At 37.5% G+C, this 21257-nt stretch overlaps 2 protein-coding genes and 2 long non-coding RNA genes across 5 annotated transcripts in view; 2 read left to right on the top strand and 2 right to left on the bottom strand.

Annotated features, from left to right (window-relative positions):
- Positions 1–3415, top strand: part of LOC141905310 (gamma-aminobutyric acid receptor subunit beta-like) — a 36329-nt gene extending 32914 nt beyond the window's left edge. Inside the window, exons 4-9 of the mRNA XM_074794147.1 lie at positions 838–1058; positions 1381–1463; positions 1659–1796; positions 2436–2992; positions 3098–3122; positions 3192–3415. Coding sequence (XP_074650248.1) covers positions 838–1058; positions 1381–1463; positions 1659–1796; positions 2436–2992; positions 3098–3122; positions 3192–3415 — 1248 coding nt within the window. The remainder of the gene's footprint in view (positions 1–837; positions 1059–1380; positions 1464–1658; positions 1797–2435; positions 2993–3097; positions 3123–3191) is intronic.
- A 2243-nt stretch (positions 3416–5658) lies between these two features.
- LOC141905692 (uncharacterized) lies at positions 5659–7564 on the top strand. Of its 2 annotated transcripts, none has more exons than XM_074794667.1 (5): positions 5659–5767; positions 5852–6006; positions 6241–6326; positions 6411–6498; positions 6618–7564. In XM_074794667.1, exons 1-5 carry the CDS (start codon positions 5748–5750, stop codon positions 6827–6829), a joined length of 561 nt encoding a protein of 186 aa, XP_074650768.1. In that variant the 5' UTR covers positions 5659–5747; the 3' UTR covers positions 6830–7564. The 2 variants fall into 2 exon arrangements, with proteins under 2 accessions (XP_074650768.1, XP_074650769.1); XM_074794668.1 differs by having other exon boundaries at positions 5672–5767; positions 5869–6006.
- Positions 7565–8490: 926 nt separating this feature from the next.
- LOC141905693 (uncharacterized) lies at positions 8491–8892 on the bottom strand. The gene is made up of 3 exons (XR_012619272.1): positions 8813–8892; positions 8630–8725; positions 8491–8547 (listed from the first exon to the last, which is right to left on the bottom strand). It is a non-coding gene; the product is annotated as an uncharacterized LOC141905693 (long non-coding RNA).
- A 10099-nt stretch (positions 8893–18991) lies between these two features.
- On the bottom strand, positions 18992–19331 carry LOC141905144 (uncharacterized). Its single transcript, XR_012619243.1, has 3 exons — positions 19294–19331; positions 19119–19208; positions 18992–19015 (listed from the first exon to the last, which is right to left on the bottom strand). It is a non-coding gene; the product is annotated as an uncharacterized LOC141905144 (long non-coding RNA).
- Between the last annotated feature and the right edge of the window lie 1926 nt (positions 19332–21257).

Genomic DNA, 21257 nt, shown 5'->3' with positions numbered 1-21257 from the left:
ACAAACAGGAAATCCACGTAATACGGCGAGAAAGCTGCATCGTAAAGAAGCAACGAGCGCAATACACTGTTCATATCAATCTTTACTGCGTAGCGACATTGGTGATCGGAAGAACGACGTGAGAATCGAACAGATGTTCGAAAGCTTTTGCTTTCCAATCGACGCGAATTACCAAGATATCGGTAAAATGATAAAGCTGCAGACAATACTATTGAATCGGCGACTTTTGTTGATACCGAATATGTCTTCTATTCTGTCGCGTTTGAAAACGCAGTCGACACGCAATATCCCAATTGATTAGTAGAAAACACTGCGCCGTCTGAGGTTTCGTGATATCATCTCTTAGATATATACACGACATATGGGAATATGAGATTAGTAAATAGGATTTATTTTCACATTTATTGTTATCGCAGTTTATCGCACGAATAACGAGAAATTTGATGCGTCGTCGCAGCATTTTCTTATCGGTGGGTAATCTTTCCGAGCATTCCCCAGCAAAGATTTCTGCATCTGTTGAACCGCGTCTCGACATCGAGGGATCCCAGACAATGTCACCACTGAACCGGTGCACTGGTTTATCGCCAAGTATTCTTGTTAACTTGTTTACATGCCTGACCAGTTCCACTGAACGTATGTAGCCTTCGCGTTGACAGTTATGAACTGTCGCTGAAGTCACAATTTTACTTATCAGTCAATAAACATCAGCATACAAGCATAGACACCAATCTAAAAACAATTTTAAGAAAAAGCAGTGACCATATTTATATTTGTGGTCAATTGAATTTTATGCAATTCTTTCCTAAGGAATCAAGCATCGTCTCTTTGTCTTTCAAGGATGTCACAATTGATATATATTTTCGGCAAATGTGGCTGGACCCACGACTGAAGTTCGAGGGTTTCGACGAGGAGCTGTCGATCTCGGCTGACATGCTGGAAAAAATATGGCTACCCGACACATTTTTTGCCAACGCGAAAACTGCCCGATTTCACACGGCCACCACAAAGAACATCTTCCTGCGCATAGACCCAGAGGGAAATGTGTTTAACAGCATTAGGTAAGCTCAAATGGATTGCCGCTGACATTTCCTTTTATTTGATAAAATGCGACATGAAAAGAATTTCGCTCGCTTCCTGGGAGCGTGATTTAAAAACGGCACGATCAGCAAAGGCCCGCTTTGGCGATGTAATTCCCGAGAGCCATATTGAACATAATTGACCAAAATTTGTGCGGGGATGTTTATATTCAATTAGGTCCATGGGCTTCACGACGTTATCATTAACGTCAGACTCAGGTTATGAGATAATCGCCAATTGCCAAGTTATTACGAAGAAATTGCGCATGACGATTCCAACTTATTGCAGCTCTTGCCTTTATAGATTAACCGTAACTTCTTCGTGTCCAATGGATCTGACGTATTTCCCGATGGATAGTCAGAAATGTACATTAGAAGTAGAAAGCTGTAAGTATTTTGTTATTACAGGCAATTTAGCCTCACGCGAAAGTGCCTAATTCCGTTTCACGGAGTTGAGCATCTATGTCTAAGCTACGAAAGCATTTTTGTCATATATCTGTCATGTATTTTATTCATATAAAGCCCGGTATCACATGTAATTGAACAAGAGAGAAGTGATTTAGAATACTATATGTTTTTCAGTCGGATACAAGACGAAAGATATAAAATATTATTGGGTGAGGAGAAGCGATGCCGTTGGTGTAGATCAAGATGTGCAGTTACCGCAGTTTACAGTAAGAGGTCATAAAACTGTGGAAAGAGTCGTCAATCTTAGCACGGGTATGTCGTCGAATACTAAAAACAGCTCAAATGCTAAAGAGAAAATAAATTGCTTACAATATTTTGATAGCCACACCACTTGTCCTGCTGCCGCTTAAAGACGTGAACATTAAGTCCGACAGAGGTCTGCCTACTCGCAGATGATAGGGTTTCCGTCAACTTTTTCCAACTCAATTAATGACGCTACTTTCGCGAAATTGCGTGTTAAATTCTACCGCCGTCTGAGATTCACTGCAAATTGAGAAACAAGTTTTTTTTCGATATATCCGGTAAGCCGAAAACCGGCGGTATTGTCATCAAGTGTTTGCGCTCGATGTCTCTTTGTTTGTCGACGGCCAGCGTAAATTAACTTAAGTGTCGCCAACTGGTAGAGAGTGTGCTCTTACCGGTAATAAACACTTTTCAACTGATTTATAAAACCATCAACATCTCAGAAAAAATATAACACACAAAATTCGCGTGTCAGAGTATAATTTACGAACGATACGAAATCACGTTTGTCGAGTTTGTCTCACCTTCTAGATTTAATGTTGGATATAATTGTTTGATAGAAATATGCTTGCAAAAATTACCCGAATCTTGTATAAATCTTATTCATTTTTTTTCTCCGTTTGAATAACGACTACGCTTGTTTTACAGGAAATTATTCGCGTCTTTCATGTGAGATATTCTTCGAACGGAGTATGGGTTATTATTTGATACAAATTTATATACCGTCGACGCTTATCGTCGTGTTATCGTGGGTAAGTTTCTGGTTATGTCGCAGCGCTGTACCTGCCCGTGTCGCTCTCGGAATCACCACGGTGCTTACGATGACAACTCTAATCTCAAGCACGAACGCGTCTTTGCCGAAAATCTCCTATCTCAAAAGTATAGATGTTTATCTAGTAACGTGTTTTGTGATGGTGTTCGCTTCGTTGTTGGAATACGCCGCCGTCAGTTACATAGCGAAACGGTGTAACACTAACACTAATTGCGCCAACAAAGAATTACTGAACAGACAAAAATCCAGACAGGAAAAACTGAATAATTACAGTAATATAAATCTATCTGTGAATAATCTACAGCATAGCGCTACAAACCAAATTCGCGTTCCAACAAGTAGAACATTCGGCACTGTGGAAGAAATGCATAATAGTAACGGAATGGTCTGGAGGAGGAAAAATTCAAATCCCGAATTGAGACACTTTCCTACGGTAACTATCTTATCAAGCACTGTTTAAAATTAAATCCGAAAGCTTTGAAAGTATATACAATTACCAACGAAAAACAAAAGTAATTCTAACACTGTTTATTTTCAGGAAATACGTCTCACAACACCTCAGTGTTTACAAACCGAATGTAGCTTGGTGAACACCAATCTTACCCAGTCTTGTACGTACGATTCGCTGGCAGATAACGCGAACGCCTGTGACCTTGACCCTAACCCTAGATCGGAGAAGCCCAGAAGACGGCGAGTGTCTTGTCGAGAATGTTGCGTCGTTCGCCCGAGTACAATCGACAAATATTCGCGCGTAGCTTTTCCGCTTGTGTTCGTTTGTTTCAATGTTTTGTATTGGGTCACTTACGTGTATTTGGTGAAATTGTTCAACGAAGATGAACATCGACATCACGTGTAGAACGCAACATAAAACCCGTTACATCTTAATTATTCATTAATATTTGAGAATACTTTCAGCCAATCGACAATGAAAATAAAGCGTTGATCTACTTCCTAATTATAGATACGTTGCTGCTCTATGATAGGAGGTAAAAGGGTAAACTTTGTGAAATGTCTGCTCAAGTTAGTGATGGTCATAACCGAGCTCCTTTTTCGAATTGAAAACGTTTTCTTTCTCAGATCGATGTACATACTTATAATTAACCATATGTGATGCGGGAGAAGTAACAAGTTTTGATAAGGTTCGAGATATATTTGATGACCACATCAATTGACCGTAGCGATGTGTATTCGTTCGTTAGAGTGACATTGATCGAATTTCTCTTGAGATAACAGCTTTCATTGGTGAATCGGTGTGCTTATTGACTATTAATCTAAAAATACATATTAACATTAAGTAGCAATACCGACTTGTTCTACTAAGGCATGACTATCTTGTCTGAAAAAAATTGATGTCAATGCAATATACACCAATGTTTTGATAAAGCTAATGCAACAACTTCGTCGAACGATCGTTGAATTCCTTATATGGTTGTTTATGTCAATTGTGGCCATGTAATTTGCAAATATGAATGTACAAAATATTACTCACCTGATATATGCGTGTATGTCAATCGGCTTTACGTGTAAATATGTATATACTTATGTAAATATTGAGAATCGATTTGCATATTATCAATCTTAGGTTGACATTCATGTGATAATGACTGGCTCTCATATATTACATAAATCAACAATTTCCACACAAATATTCAGATTCACCAAAAAACTTAATCAAATTTTTACTTAATCATTTCAAAACAACAGAATATTTTGGAAAAATACATACATCATATATCTTTCGTTTCATGTTTTCTTTATTCGTATTTTGGCTTTTCCCATATCAGTGGCGACTCCATTACTAATTACTAGTTTTATGCATTGCTAATAAGTGTGGCTGTGAGTGATTGAGAAGTGAGTTGTTTGTGAAAGGTATCATTGAGATAGGCATATTCCATTGAGATATCGAATATCAAACAATTCGGTATCATTAAATGGCAATTATTTTCAGTAGGTCATAGATTTTCTGGGGAAAAATACACGATCAGTATAGATATAATGTTTATGTCGTTTCATATTCAGTGAAGCGTTGAAATGAAAAGCCATAAAGATTTTAAAAGCTGTGACATAAATTGATTACAATATTATGTCTACGAACAGGATAAATATTTGAATGCATGCTAGTAGGAAGTGTTGTTTGTGTGAACGTGTAATTTGAATCAGCATTACCCCAAACTAGGAAAATACTTTCAAATTGTTTTAGCTAACAGTGCGATTATGTGTTTGATGAGTAGCGATGAATGACGAAACTGTTGATTAATTTCGTTTAATTTCGTAGATGAAGCTGCGAATACAATATTTCTAAATGATTCATTAAGAAAGCAAGCAAAAATAATAATGATTTCTGAATTAAGTTCCTGGTCGGAATCAAGTTCCTGGGCACTCCCTGCACATAATAAGAACTTGTCAAGGGTTATATAACTGTCTAAGCAACGTAGTTGTAATTCTATTTCGCAATAAATGATGTCTGAAGGAAAAAGATATTCTATTCACAACTAGCTTTCGCTTCAATAACTTCTGGAAAACAAAGACGCCATGCATACTTATTGTATAGAGCTGTACATTCATTGAAGAAAATAAGATCTTTTTTGCAATGAAAAATTGTTTTCGCCTCTTGTCTGTTGTCGAGAAGATCGTCTCGAATACACCTCAAATCTGATAGCACATCATTCTGCAGTGGGGGAAACGACAGCAAGATTGTATCAAGAATAAATATTTCCGTCGAGGAAAGGAGAAATTGAGGAAACATTTCCACATGAAGTTATTTCGTTATGGTTAACAGATCTCTGGTTAAAACTCGTTCCATGCCGCTATCATAGCCCAAGCTCAGGCCAAACCAAAGCAGCATCTTCGTTAATCAAATATTTTTTCTACGGATGCAGATACGTTCTCTTCGTGGTTTCAAATAAATTCACATCGTTCAGCTGCCAGTAGATTTGAATCTCAAATAAGATATAACAGGCAAATCAGGATAACATGACACAAAAAATTTATTCAACGAACTACTGCGAATGTTTTCAATAGAATTCCTGTTTTATATTTGTGAAGGTCAATTCAGGCACAACAATAAACAAATTCTTCACATTTTCAATGAAAGGTATAGTGAGGTGACATTAAGAAACTTCCTGTTTTTTCTGACATTAAGAAACTTCCTGTTTTTCATACTGCGCAGAATATCATTCGATCAGCAGATGAGATTAAACTACATCGCGTAAGTAGTAACAAATTAATCTGATAGATGAGTTTATTTCTATATCATTCAGTCCTTTGGTTTATTAATTCATTATCATTACAGTTCTTTTCTTCCTAAAGTATTCTTTATGACATTCAAGATACTAATGACATTACTGTTGGCCAGTTCACTGGCTGCAGGACAGACTGCTCCTTGTTCCTGTGGAAATGATACAAGACCGATGCTGCAATCGAGTTTCTGTCGAGCGGATCATTTCGGTATTTATTTCATGTGATAAATGTGAATGAGATTTTTAGATTTATCACAAATTATCATATCATATAATAGTCAATACAATGTATGCATTTCCATAAGAACCCGACAAATATATACCAACTCTGCTATATATTTATATCGATGTAACATATACAAGGATCTATGGATTCAAACCGAAAGTAATAAAAAGAAAATGAATTGCTAATTAGATAATGGAATTCATCAATTGTTCTAAGTTATAGTTGGTACGTTACTGCATAGAGCCGCCGGAACGAATGGAAAATTCATGTATCTGCTTTCGTCAGACACAAAAATATACCAGGTATCACTTGATTTTGACATCAGATGAGTATGTTAAAAAATCAGTTGTATGACGTACAGAATACTGTATATTGTTGCCTTGAAGGGAACTTATTTCAATACGGTATTGGATGATGAAAGATGCCCAATGGAATCGCTCGGTAACTACGTCGGGACTCGAGTAATCCTCACTGGTATGTCAGAATATTTTGCAATCCTAGAGTTCGATTCGTCAAAATATCCCTTTAAGTGCTATCTGCTTTGTATCAACCACGCCAACCAAGGCTCAACCATTTAATCCGTTTGTTTATAGGCCTGTTCAACAAGAAAAACGGTACAGCCATCGCGCATAGATGTCGCTCGTTCGTCGAAAAGAGTTCTTTGATCCCGAAAGACATTCTCAGTCTCTTGGATGGATTGCAGTCATGTTCTGAAGTTAGGGCAAGTGGTGGATCTGCTCTGAATACATTCTCATTGTCCATATTTACAGTTACAATTGCTACGATTCATTTTAATCAATCATAACAGCATAAGTAATTTTTCGGTAAATACATTTACATCTGTGGCTGGTGCATTCGAATCCTTACTCGGATACAAATAAAATGCGCAGGCTCCGTGTTTGCGGCATATGGATCCAACTTATGAAATTACTAATAACTTATGAATCCAATTATTCAATTGAAGTATGTAATGATTCTTGACCAATAAACAAGAAAGCCAAATGAGAATTGAGTAAAAGAAAGAGTCAATGTGCTGTTAATGAAATATTTTTTTTGTATTTTATTTATGCTTAGGAGGGTTGAACATTAGAATTAGGAATAAGTAAGATTGAGTCGATATTCGTAAGTCCGTTTTCTTGCGTATCCACCATTACAGAAATGAAAGGCAGCAGCAGTAATAGTAGCAGCAGCATCGATAAAATGTAGATTAATGATAGAACGATGAAAGTTGAATAAACAATAAACATTAAACTGTCATAAGAGAAAATGGGCAACTCTTAGAATTCCCAGTAATATAGTATAATTCTGGCCTCTATTATTATCACATTAATTGCCCACATGACGACAGTATTTTACAACAAAGAGAAAAAGTTATGAAGAAAATCTTAATCTAATCTAAAAAGACTGCTGACTGTGTGGTTGTTGGCTGCTTCAGTTTCTCATCCTGAAAAATTAAGAATAAAAGTTTACAATTCATTAGGAGAAAATCGATGGTCAATAGATCATTAAAGGTATTTACATTGGCGATTTACCTTTAGGGGCCGCCTGGAAGTGGTCCATGTTTATCAGGGTTGTAACGTTTAGCTCCTTTGGGAGGTTTGCCTCTTCCGTACCATCTCTTCCAAACGCCTTTTACTTTCCAGTATATTTTGCGTTTCTTCTTGTAAATAATGGCTGGAGAAAGAACGCATAATTAAGAACTTATTCAAAATAATGTAATACGAATGGAAACATACATATAGTTAGTAAAGAAATAAACTTACCACGTTTGACACACTTGGTGAGTTTCTCAATATCTACGTTGTAACCGAACTTCTTGACGAATTCCTTTATTACCCAGGCAATTGGTGGACCTGAAACGGAAACAAGATCATTTGTTACAGACTCGAATTCTTTATTTCAGGGTTTTTCATCACAGGCTGCTAGAATGTAATAACTTACGTTTGCACTTGCATATTTCGCAGCCATACTTGTTTCGTTTGAAGCCAAACTTGCAGTACATCATGCATCTGATCTTTGGACAGTCTGTAAAGGAAAGTTATATTGTACGGTTAAATCGTTGTCTTATCGTTGTCTTATTTCGGGAAAAGAATGGAATAGATATTGTAAACGCATTGTAACTCATAGATCCACTGACACCTGTCACTTATTCTAAACAATCTCCCGAGTGTATTAATACCAAATGTATTTCATATATATTCCCTCACCCTTTCTTCTCTTGCAGCGACACGATTTCAAGCATCCATGTTTGCTCCATTTCCTGTGGTAACCAAGTGGACAGAAACTTGGGCATCTAACATTACGTCTACAACCTGCAATATACATCAATGTAACTGTTCAGTTTTCTATCCGGATGGCATGAACGCTTTGTTATCGAAACACGTGCCTGTTATGCTGCTTTTTTATTTCAAATTCAATACTTACCCTTTCTGCAAACACACTTGTATGGGCATTTCGAATGCTTCTTGTAGATCTTCTTATGACCATGTTTACATCTTCGTGGACACCTGACACGTTTGCAAACTGAAAGAGCATACCGACCATTAGCGATCCTGCTAATCGTTACTTACACCACATACAGTCAATGCATTCAGAATGGACTTACTTGGACGTTTACACTTGCAACTGACGACACAACCTCGTCTGATCTTTTTCACTGTTCCGTGTCTACATTTTCTTGGGCATCGGACAAGTGGACAATCTATGGAATTGGAATCACACGTGAATAGATGTCGGTACTGGCTGCATTAATTTGAAAACATTTATGCAACAGTTAACAATGACTTACGTGTCTTCTTGCATTTGATAAGGCAACCACGGCGATACACTTTATGGCATTTGAAGAAGCGACACTGTCTTGGACAACGGGCAGGCTTACAGACTGTTGAAGAGAATTTTTTAAAAACAACAAATTAGATCTAAAATCTAAAATCAACCCTTAGAAGAAAATACCAGGTCGACAACTGTGATTTATAAAAAAAGCTTGTTAACTTACTCTTTCGCTTGCATTTACATGAGATTCTGCATTTTTTGCGGTAACGTTTAATGAGTTTTCCATGTCTGCATTTTGGACAGGCAGATGGGCGGCATTCTGAAAAGTAATTTGTGATAAATCATAAGATCAGTTTTTTTATGTTGAAGCGGTTAAGTCATCATCGGTATTGTGACAAGAACCAATCAGACCGCAGCAGTGATAAATTGTAATCAAATTCATCATTTAGCAAACACTATTCTTCATGTTTCAGATCTTGTTATTCATTCAATCTGATTCTTTTTATGATCTAAATCAGCTGACTCACTTCTGCATCGACAGTTGATAAGGCAGCCGTTCTTAACTCTCTTCTTGTACCCGTGTCTACATTTGTGTGGACATGAAGCTGGTCTGCACGCTGAAAAACATGAAACATAAATTGTTATCCATTTCAGATAAGCTTTATCATATTTTAAGATAGTTATGTTTTAGATTCTTGTTTATATCACAACGAAGTCTTTCATCAATTATCGGCTAGTTTGACTCTATATGTTCTTCCGTTTTTAAAGCATGTTATGAAGGATGAACTCAGAATGGATGGCGTTGTCATTCAAATATGAATTATGGCACCGTAAATGTTCTTCATTGTTCCCACAGACGATTATTTCCGAATTAAACGGGTGCTAATGATTTGTGAGAAAAGCCTTTCAATATATACAAAACACAAATAATTAGGATTATTTTCTGGATGATCTCTGACTTGTCTCATGTAGTCAACATCTAAACTTCATGACTCTAGCCTACAATATCATCATTGGTCACGCCAGAAATAATCTTTCTATAGTCGATATCACGACTAAGCTGAGTTTAGGTAAATGGATAAGGCTTTCAAATCAAAGATTAAATATTGACGCCAAAATGGCATATTTACTTCTGCATCTGCATTTGATACGACAATTCTTTCTGTAAGCCTTGAATAATCCATGTGCACAGTTTCGAGGACATTTAGCTTGATGACAACCTAAAATGGTAATAGATTATTTCAATCAGCGATCAGATTTATCTTTATACTATTTGGACGCCTTGTTAACACGTATAAAGTATCTCCCAAATAAATATGAATACAAAATGAACATGGATACACGCATGATAACAAATAACTTACGTTTGCATTTACATTTCCTGAGGCAACCATCGTGGAATATCTTCTTTCTTCCATGTCGACAACGTCGTGGGCATCTGGCTGGATGACATTCTGAAATAATTGATTCAATCCTTAATGCTCTCTTCTGACAGAATACTTGCTTCTGACAACTTCGGTTTACTTTGGTAGGGGTGAACAGCATCATATGACGAATAAGACTTCGACAATGTGAAATCTGATCCAGTAGTAGATGCCTCTAAAAAGTTCTTTGTTTGCCATTGTCTTTTAAAATTGTATTTTATGACCCATTCAGACTTATTGCCCCTTTTCTTTCGCTCGATAACAGCCTGCTTCGTTATGATAGGATGATGACTAACACCATTTAGACTGAACTTTGCATTAATCTATATATTTTGTAGAACTTACTTTTGCATCTGCAAGCGATTCTGCAAGTGTGTTTATATTTCTTGACGCGACCATATTTACAGCTTCTTGGACAACGAACTGATTTACATGCTAGAGAAAGTAATGTTATATAATATGACAGATTTGAAGTTTTCTTACAGTAAATACTTTCTGATTATTTCAATGAGTATATACGACTTACGTTTGCATTTACAGACTCTGCGGCAACCTCGCTTGGATCGTTTTATGTAACCGTACGGACACGACGCAGGGCATGGTGCTTTGTGACATCCTAATGAAAACAAAGTAGAAAAAATTGTGTTTCAAATGTTGAATGTTTTTTTGAAATTTCAATGGAATGAATGATTTTGATTGAAATAATCCTTACGTTTACACTTGCATTTAACCAAGCACTTGCCACGCCATTTCTTCATACGACCATGTGGACAACTATGTGGACATTTAGCCATCTTACATTCTAGATGAAATATCACAAGGAAATGGTAAATTATGATGAGCATATAAAAACAGATAGGTGAGTATCTTGTACATGATACTGATAATACTGGAATTATGAAATTGAGTTGAATTTAACGTACTTCTGCAACCACATGATCTGCGACATCCATGTCTGTCTATTTTCTTCCATCGTCCATGGCGACAGTGAGTTGGGCATTTAGCTGGTCGGCATTCTGAAATCAGACGGAAGAATTGACTATAATGTATAAAAACAATCGAAAACATCAACCAAATTGCGGGATTTAAGAATAAAGAGACATACGTCTACAGCGACAATTGACACGACATTTGTAGCTGTGTTTCTTCTTCAATCCGTATCTACAGTGTCTCGGACATCGTTGTGGTTTACAAGCTATTAACACGTAATAATGAATTATGGTTTATCAAATGATTCAAAAGTAACATGTTTTACTAATTCTGAATCAAATTCTTACGTTTGCATTTACAGCCAACTTGACAACCGTGTTTGTTGAATACTCTAGTCTTTCCATGATGACATTTACGGCGACATCTGAACATCTTACACGCTATCATAAAAGATAAATCATTTTAGCAGAAATTCTACTACAATCGTTTAAGCGACTGTAAGACTCATTTCATGTAGCTCCTTCTCACGATATCTATTTATTTGATCTGATGCAGGTAGATAACAATTGCATACTTACTTCTACATCTGCAGCTAACACGGCATTTACCGATGAATCTCTTCTTCATTCCGTAGCGGCATTTCTTTGGACAGGCAGCACGATGACATCCTAACACAGGCATAATAAGCATTTAGTTTCTTACATTGAAAAGGCAATAATACAAACACATTTTGTATGAAAAAAGAACTTACTCTTGCATCTGCATCTGACTCGGCATCCGTGTCTATGTTTCATGATTCGTCCATAACGACAACGTTTTGGACATCTGGCTTTACGACAAGCTGAATTTACAAATAAATATGTGATAGAAATATATGTTAGAAATATATCACGCTTTTTTGTATGTGCTTGTAACATAGCTTGTACTTACGTCTGCATTTACAACCTATGCGACACCATTTTCTGTATTTCTTCAGATAGCCGAAGTTGCAACCACGTGGACAACGGGCTGGGCGACATCCTAGAGGCAATTGAAAAAAGGCCAGTAATGAGATGTATATAAACTAGTTAACAGTGCTAGACATGTTAATTCAAGACTGTTAATCACTTACTTGGACATTTACACATAACAAGACAGCTATGTTTATACTTTCGAATCGGATGAGTATAACAACGTCTTGGGCATTTCACTCGCACCGAGGAACATGCTAGAAAATTGGAATCAGAAATATGCTATTAATAGTGCTCTTATTACATATCAGGATTTATACTACTTATAAGGAACCTCAACGAACTCAGTGTGATGGGTTTTCATTCATATGAAATATGGCCCTTAGATAAATCTTCATAGTTCGTTGAAGTTGATTTTTTATCATTTCACTGCAATTTTTATTCTAAATCAGAAGTTTCTTTGTAAAATGCGGAAAAAGATGCTATTGTTTAAACGAACTCAGTGCGGTGGGTTCTCATTCACCAATTATCTGACCCTACTGATGACATCTTCATAGTTCGTAGAATTAAATAGAAATTTAGGAATGTTTCATTTCAGAGTGTTTTTTATACTGATCACTTACGTTTGCATTTACAAGATACTCTACATTTGCGTCTGTATTTCTTAACCTTTCCGAATGGACAGTTACGCGGACAGCGAGCTCGCTTACAACGTTTACATTTACATCTGACGAGACAACCGCGGACCTTCTTCTTTCTATAGCCATGTAGACATCGTGGACATTTAGCAGGTTTGCATGCTGTAATCAAGGTCATTCAATAGTCAAGTTACGTAAAAATGAATCAAAAATTGTTTTGTTTTAAGTAGAACACTGCTGCTACATACGTTTACATTTGCAGCTTATTCTACATTTTCCTCTATATTTCTTGACGCGGCCGTGAGCACATTTTCTTGGGCATCGAGCCGGCTTGCAACCTGTTAGTTACACAAAATTATAGAAAATTGGTTACCAATGCAACAACCTTGATTATCATTACAATCTAGCGTAATGTATGCTTACGTTTGCATTTGCATCCAACAAGGCAACGGTGCTTGCGGATCTTCACGAAACCGTATCTACAACGTCTTGGACACTTGGCAGGTTTACATTCTATAATTGAATATGAATATGATATGAATGTATGAAGATTATGGTGACTACCCGTTATTTGTCATCAGATAGTTTCACTTACTCCTGCATCTGCATGCCACGCGGCATTTGCGTTTGTAATGTTTAACTCGACCAAATCGGCATTTACGCGGACACTTAGCAGGTTTACAGCCTAGAAAAGAAAATTCCTTTTATCGATCTTGCTATCGTCGGGGAATGATGGCTAACAATTACGGATGTTCATACTTACGTTTACATTTACAATGTCTAAGACACTTATGTCTGTATTTTCGTTTATATCCGAATTTACACTTTCTGGGACATCGTGCTGGACTGCAACCTGTAGTTGAATTTATCGATAGATACAGCTATTCCTTGTGTTACATCAGGTGAAAGTTAAATGTACAATACTTACGTCGACATTTGCATTTGACAACACAGTTGTACTTTCGTTTCTTCATCGTTCCAAGAGGACAGAACTTCGGACAGCGGGCTGGTCTACATGCTGTAATCATGAACCCAGAGTATGTTAACTGCATTCTGCTAGAATAGCTGGATACAAAATCAATTCATCTCAACTTACATTTACACTTGCACGATACAAGACATCGATGTCGACCGGTTCTACGCTTCTTGTATCCCCATGGACAGAATTTCGGACAGCGAGCGCGTGGGCCACAATCTGTAATATTTGATAAGCATTAAAGTACTGCCTTAAAATGTCGTAAACTTTATCACTCGATGTAATATCGATGTCACAAAATTTGAGAAATATTCCATACGACACACTTACGGTCTTTGCAACGGCAACGAATCAAGCAGCGGTGTTTGTTGTACTTCTTGACGGCAAATTGTCTTGGTCCACAGTTACATTTCTTCGGTTTGCATCCTTAGGAAATTAAGCAGAATATATTGTTACCTTTGACAGAGTCACCATCCCATTCAAAAGAACGATGAACAATGATATGTAGCTTACGTCTGCATTTACAGCTGATTCGACATCCTCGTCTCAGTTTCTTGATCTTTCCGTGGTAGCATCGACTTGGACAACGAGCTGGTCTGCATGGTTTACATCTACATCCAACCTGGCAGCCATGTCTACGCTTCCTTATATAACCATGTTTGCAGACACGTCTCGGAGGACAAGATTTTCTGACACTGGAACATGCTGAAAAATGGGGATACGTTAAATTCAGTTAAATTTTTACGACATAGTCATATTCTAATCTAAAGTTTTATTAGTTAACCCAATAAGTTTGGAAGTAACACTTACGTCTGCATCGACAAGAATATCTACATCCACGTTTGAATTTTTTGATTCGCCCGAATGCACAACGTCTTGGGCATTTAGCTCGATTGCAGTCTATAAAATAACATACATTTTCACACTAAGCATTGTCATATGCTCTAAGACATCTCAATATTTTGCTATGCCATAAATAACACAAATGAAACGTTATAAAGATAACGCAAAAATGTATATGGCGAAAGAGATAAGATTCTTACGTTTGCACTTGCATCCAAGTTGACAGCCACGGACGATACGTTTCTTGACTCCATAACGACAGTTACGTGGACATGATTTACGGACATGAGAGCAGCCTATGTAAGTAGATAGACATAGAAATGTGACATGACATTGTGCTGAAATGTAAATCGTATGCGATTTTCCGTAACCAATCCAATAATAATGATACATACGTTTACATTTACAACTGACAACGCATTTCCTGCGGTGTTTACGCAACAGTCCAAATTTACATTGACGTGGACAGTGGATTCGTGGACATCCAACACATTTGCAACCTACACGACATCCATGGCGGAAGATTTTCTTCATTCTGTAACAGCCTGGTCTGAGTCTGCATGGCTTTCTCCTTGGACATGCTAATAAAGATTGTTTAAAATGAGTGATGATAATTTTTTTCTGAAGTAAGAATCAAAATTGGAAAATATTGAAAGAACTTACGTTTACAGGAACATCCGACCTTGCATCCATGTTTGTAATGGTATTTGGTGCCGAAATGGCATCTCTTGTTGCATTTTGCTGGTCTACAACCTATAATTGAATGAGATAAAAAAATGACATGACTTCACAAACATATGTTGTTTTAGATCACTTAGCTACGGTGAATCATAAAATAACTTACGACGACAACGACAGTACGTCCTACATCCATGTTTGTTGTGTTTCTTCTTATAACCAAAGTAACATTTTGGACATTTGGCAGGTCTACAGCCTGTCGGATTAATGAATGGACGATTGATTAGATGTAGAATTTCACAGAGCTGAACGATTCTATGCTGGATGAAAGAAACCTTTATTCCAACGAAAATTAGCACTTACGTCTGCACTTGCATTTGACTGGACATCCATGTTTACGTATTTTAATGTAACCATAGCGGCATACAATTCGACTTGGACACCTTCCAGGTTTGCATTCTGTAAGAAAGTTGACGGAAACGGTAGATAAAAAATAATCTTGGATGACCCTAGAATATGTATTAAAAAAATTGCAGAAGATCCATCTTACGTCTGCATTTACAGCTTCTTCTGCAGCCATATCTTACACGCTTGATCATGCCATAGCGACATCGACGAGGGCATGGAGCAGGTTTACAACCTATTGATATAAGATAGTTAGATGCACCACATGATAAAGACCCAGTATTCCAACTGATAGAGGGACAATATACTTACGCTTGCACTTGCATGACTTTCTGCAACGGTGTTTATTGTAACGTTTCACACGTCCCCAATGACAACCCTTTGGACAAGTTGCTGGATAGCATCCTGGTCGAAGAGAAAAGGACATTCTTTAACTCGCTTAAACATATGCAAAGGGTAAGTGTCTCATGAGCAAATATTATTTCATGTACTTACGTCTGCAACGACATTTGGTCATGCATCCATGGTAGATCTTCTTGACGTAACCATGTTTACAGTATCGTGGGCACCTAGCTGGTTTACATTCTAAAATGTACAATTCCATAACCATTGTGAAAAAATGTGTGCCTTGTAAAAACAATTCCTCCGTACTACAATGAATTGTGTTAACACAATAAATAACAATACAAGGTAATACATAGGTTACTTACTGATACAGTGACACTTGAACAGGCACTTGTGATAGTATTTCGTCTTAACGCCAAATGGACAGAATGTTGGACATTTCTTTGGTTTGCAACCTGACAGAATGAAAATATGAACTTGATTTAAGGGAACGGACTCTTCCATAGATTACTACTATAAGTACTAATTTGATAGAACGTACGTTTGCATCGACAGCCGGTCATACAGTTGTGTTTGAATTTCCTTCGTGCTCCAAATGGACAGAAACGTGGACATCGTTTTGGACGACATGCTGAAAATAAAACAAAGAATGTCAGCATAAATCTCCAAATCAATCAAATAATCATAAACACTTCACCACACATAAAGGATCCGTCCTTACGTTTGCATTTGCAATTTCGAACGCAGCCATATTTGTTATGTTTTTTCTGGACTCCCCAGTGGCATTTACGTGGACATCTGACCCGTCTGCATACTCTGCAACGACAGCTGTAGCGGCATTTTCGTTTGTATTTCTGAACCTTTCCATGTCTGCAATTTCTTGGACAAGAAGCTGGTCTGCAACCTGTTTTCGAGAAATAATTAATAGGGTAAATATTATTTATCAGTTTGCGGCCCGAGATTCTTGTAATTGTAATAATTTTCTATACTTACGGACACACTTCTTGCGACAAGCTCTCAATGATCTGAAGTTGTTACCATTTGCTTTCAATCCACCCCAGTGGAACTTCTTACAGTCTTTCAGACGATGGTCATAGTAATAGCGTTTGAAACTGGCTCTTCCTGGTCCGACTTTCTTTGGATGGCTACAGTTCGGTACTGTCAGTTGGATAAAACGCGATGTTAGTCAAACATGTTAGCAATATACAGATTATTAGGAAAATAAAAATAACTTACCTCTACATCTGCATCGAACAAGACAACCACGTTTGAAATTCTTGACCTTGCCATATCGACAGCGCCTTGGACAACGGGCAGGTCTGCAAGCTGTATGAAGAATATCATTCATAATAAAAACGTAATTGATGATAATTTTACGAGGCAAAAGTGGTTATCAAATCTTAGTGATATATTAGTATATTGAAGACATACGTTTGCATCTACATCTGATGCGACATCCATGTTTGTTGAATTTCTTGATGTAACCACGACCACCACAAGCACGTCTTGATGGACAAGGAGCACGTCTGCACGGTCTACACTTGCAGCTGACACGACATTTGTACTTGAATTTCTTAATCTTTCCATGTCGACACGATTTTGGACAACGAGCTGGATTGCATGGTTTACACGAGCACTTTCTGAGGCATCCGTATCTACGTTTCTTGATTTTGCCCCATGGACAGAATCTAGGACAGCGTGCTGGTTTACATGATTTACATCTACACTTGATAAGACATCTTCGCTTGTATTTCATGACACGTCCCCAGTGACAGCGAGGTGGACAAAGCGCTGGTTTGCATCGTCGACATCTGCATGCTATCTGGCAACCATGTTTCTTTGTTTTGATAAATCCATGTCTACAGTTACGTGGGCACGATTTGCGTACATAAGAGCATGCTACAAAAAAAAGATAAAATACACGTTTGTATGATTATATCCTTTCATCCGTTAAAAACTAGTTCGTATCTATCCTTACGTCTACATCTGCATCGAATGCGGCAGCCAAATTTACGCGTTCTCTTTACACCGAAGTGACAGTTCTTTGGACATCTGCGTGGTTTACACTCTATGAATAACAGGAAAATACAGTTAAGTTCAACTTACATGTATGATGTTGAATGAAAACGAAAAATGAAATCTTCCTTGAAATCAAATTCCTATACATTTCTAAAAACTCTCAAAGCTTTTACCAATTTGTATATATATGCATTTTATTCTTACTTTTGCATTTACAGCTGTAGCGACATCTGTATCTGTATTTTTTCACACGACCCGAGGGGCAGTGACGTGGACAACGAGCTGGCCTGCATGCTACAAATTAAATCGTATGATTCGACCACTAATTCTATTGATAAAGAACGTATTATACTAAATGTCTTTTTGTTGAGATACATACGTTTACATCTACAGCTTCTGCGACATCCATGTTTGTTGTGTTTCTTGATGAATCCACGGTAACCGCAATGACGTCTGGATGGACACCTGGCCATTCTACATGGTCTACATCTACAGCTGATGCGACATTTATGTCTGTATTTTTTTGTCTTACCATATCTGCATCCTTTCGGGCAACGTACTCGTTTGCATGCTGAGAGAGAAGAATTTAGGTGTGAATTCAATTTTAAATAAACTAAGGAAATCTATAGAAAAATGCTATCATAGGATTTGCGTACGTTTGCATTTACAGCTTCTGAGACATCCATGTCGGCGTCGCTTGATCTTTCCAAACGGACAGAACCTTGGACAGCGGGCTGGTCTACACTCCTTGCATTTACAACTGATGCGACACTTGTATCTGAATTTCTTGATTCTATTCCAGGGACAATGACGTGGGCATGAAGCAGGTTTGCAGGCTGAAAAATACAAATTGTACTTACTTGAACAAATGGCATCCGAATAGAAATAAAGAATCGGGAAAACAATCGTACTGTGACTTACATTTACAGCTGCATCTTGTGCGACATCCATAAGTGTACCGCTTTTTGTATCCCCATGGACAACGTAATGGGCATGGCGACTTTCTACATCCTATTACATTATAAAATTTCATTTAATCAGGGAAATTTCTTTTAACTTTCAATGTGCATGTTACAATGAATTTACTTATGTTCCAGTGTTAAAAATAACTCACTCTTGCATTTGCAGCTTGTCAAGCATCCGCGTTTAAATGTTCTCAATTTTCCGTACTTGCAACCACGTGGACATTTGGCTGGTTTGCATCCTAAATAAGAGGAAAAGATACATACATTTATTATTTCAAATAGCGCCAAAGGGATCATCTGACAGAATTGGATTGAGTTACTTACCCTTGCATTTACAATGGACCCTACAACTGTGTCTGCGTCTCTTCCTGTAACCGAATGGACAATATCTTGGGCATCTTGCTGGTCGACAACCTAAGCATGTGTATCAAATGGATGATTAAAAGTGAATTGGATTTCGAGCTAATGGAACAATACGTTTTAAAAGGGAATTTAACTTACGTCTGCATACACATTTGGTGACACATTTGTTCTTTCTAGTTTTCTTGTATCCGTGAGGACAGAATCGCGGACATCTGACATTCAAGTGGTGACACTCTGGAAAAAATAGTGATTCATGAAGTGAAATCTTTTTAACCAGCGTTAATGTACGAGTTGCATGATGTTGGTGATACTTACTTTTGCATTTACATGAGAGTTTACATCCATTTCGGCGTCTGTACATGTACCCAAGTGGACAGAAACGTTTACATCGTACTGGTTTGCAAGCTAAAAATATTTTGAATTTGACCGATTTAACCATATCATTCATTGCTATATTTGTATTGACGTGGATATTAAGAAATCGTTTTAACTTACGTCTGCATTTACATCTGATCAAACACTTATGTCTGAATCGTTTGATCGTACCATATTTACAACCCCGTGGACAACGACGTCTCACCATGCGGCATGCTATATAATACGATTGACATATGAATAGGTGCGGACATGATACCGATTATAGAAACTTCAAAATTTCAAAAATGGAGAGTGTAATGACTTACGTCTGCATCTGCACCCAATTAGGCAACCTCTTCTTCGTTTCTTCATGAAACCGAATGGACATCGTTTTGGACATTTAGCTTTTCGGCATACTGAAATAATATTCAAGTAAAATACTTAATTTTTTGAACCCATTGAATTATACATATATATTTGATTTAAAGACAGAATCAGCAGTATTTCTTGGAGCATTATTTGTAATATACTTAATGCTAACTTACTTCTGCATCGGCAAGCAACACGACATTTATGTCTATATTTCCTGATTCGACCGTATCTGCAACGTCTTGGACAGTTAGCTGGTTTACATTCTTTGCATTTACAGCTCCTGACACATCCGTGTTTGATCTTCCTTATCTTTCCCCAGTGGCAACGGCGTGGACATTTGGCTGCTCTACATGGTTTGCAACTGCAGCGAATGCGGCATTCGTGTCGGAATTTCTTCACACGTCCCCAGTAGCAACGTCGTGGACATGGAGCTGGTTTGCATTCTAGAAGCAATAAATAGCAATATTGCCGATTTCCCATTACGAAAAATCAAGAAAACGATTTTGACATTTGCTGTACACGAGTCACTTACTCTTGCAACGGCAGCGAATGCGGCAACCATGTCTATAGGTCTTCTTCCTTCCAAAGTAACAGAGTCTTGGACATTTCGCTCGTTTGCATGCTAAAATGAAATAGTTTATGTTGTTTATGGCTAATTCTATGAGGTATTTTCTTTCTGAAAATTCTCACTCTACTAACGTTTGCATTTACAGCTAATCAAGCACTTGTGCTTGAAACGCTTGATTTTGCCATGTTTACAGTTCTTTGGACATCTTCTTGGGAAACAGCTTGGACATTTGCATGAAATAAGGCAGCCTCTCCTATACTTTTTCTTTGGTGCTCCCCACAGACACAATGGACATTTGACTGGGCGACATGGCTTGCATCGGCATCCAACTTGGCATCCATGTTTCATTTTTCTGATTACACCATGTCTGCATCGTGGACAGATCTTACGAATGATCGAGCATGCTAAAAGAAATGTTAAGATCTATCTAGGAAACGCAGATAACGAAGATGTGTTTACATAATGTTTTCACATGAAAGGATTAATGATATTAGATTCTAAAATCACTATTTACGTTTGCATCGGCACCCGACTCTGCAACCGTGTTTGTTGTATCGGTAAATACGTCCGAAATGGCAACGTTTTCCACTCTTTCCACATCGTGGCCTTGGTCCACAAACTAAAAAAT

This window comes from Tubulanus polymorphus, chromosome 5 (genome assembly GCF_964204645.1).
Source record: "Tubulanus polymorphus chromosome 5, tnTubPoly1.2, whole genome shotgun sequence".
Classification (NCBI taxonomy): Eukaryota; Metazoa; Nemertea; class Palaeonemertea; order Tubulaniformes; family Tubulanidae; genus Tubulanus; species Tubulanus polymorphus.
Note: the sequence above shows the minus strand (reverse complement) of the source record. Positions and strands in the feature narration are given on the sequence as shown.

Excerpts from the sequence above, each read along its gene's own strand:
- LOC141905692 (XM_074794667.1), top strand. The coding sequence starts at position 5,748 with ATGAGATTAAACTACATCGC. Across the intron at positions 6,327-6,410 it reads CAGACACAAAAATATACCAG|GGAACTTATTTCAATACGGT; the intron begins GTATCACTTGAT and ends GTTGCCTTGAAG. Across the intron at positions 6,499-6,617 it reads GACTCGAGTAATCCTCACTG|GCCTGTTCAACAAGAAAAAC; the intron begins GTATGTCAGAAT and ends GTTTGTTTATAG.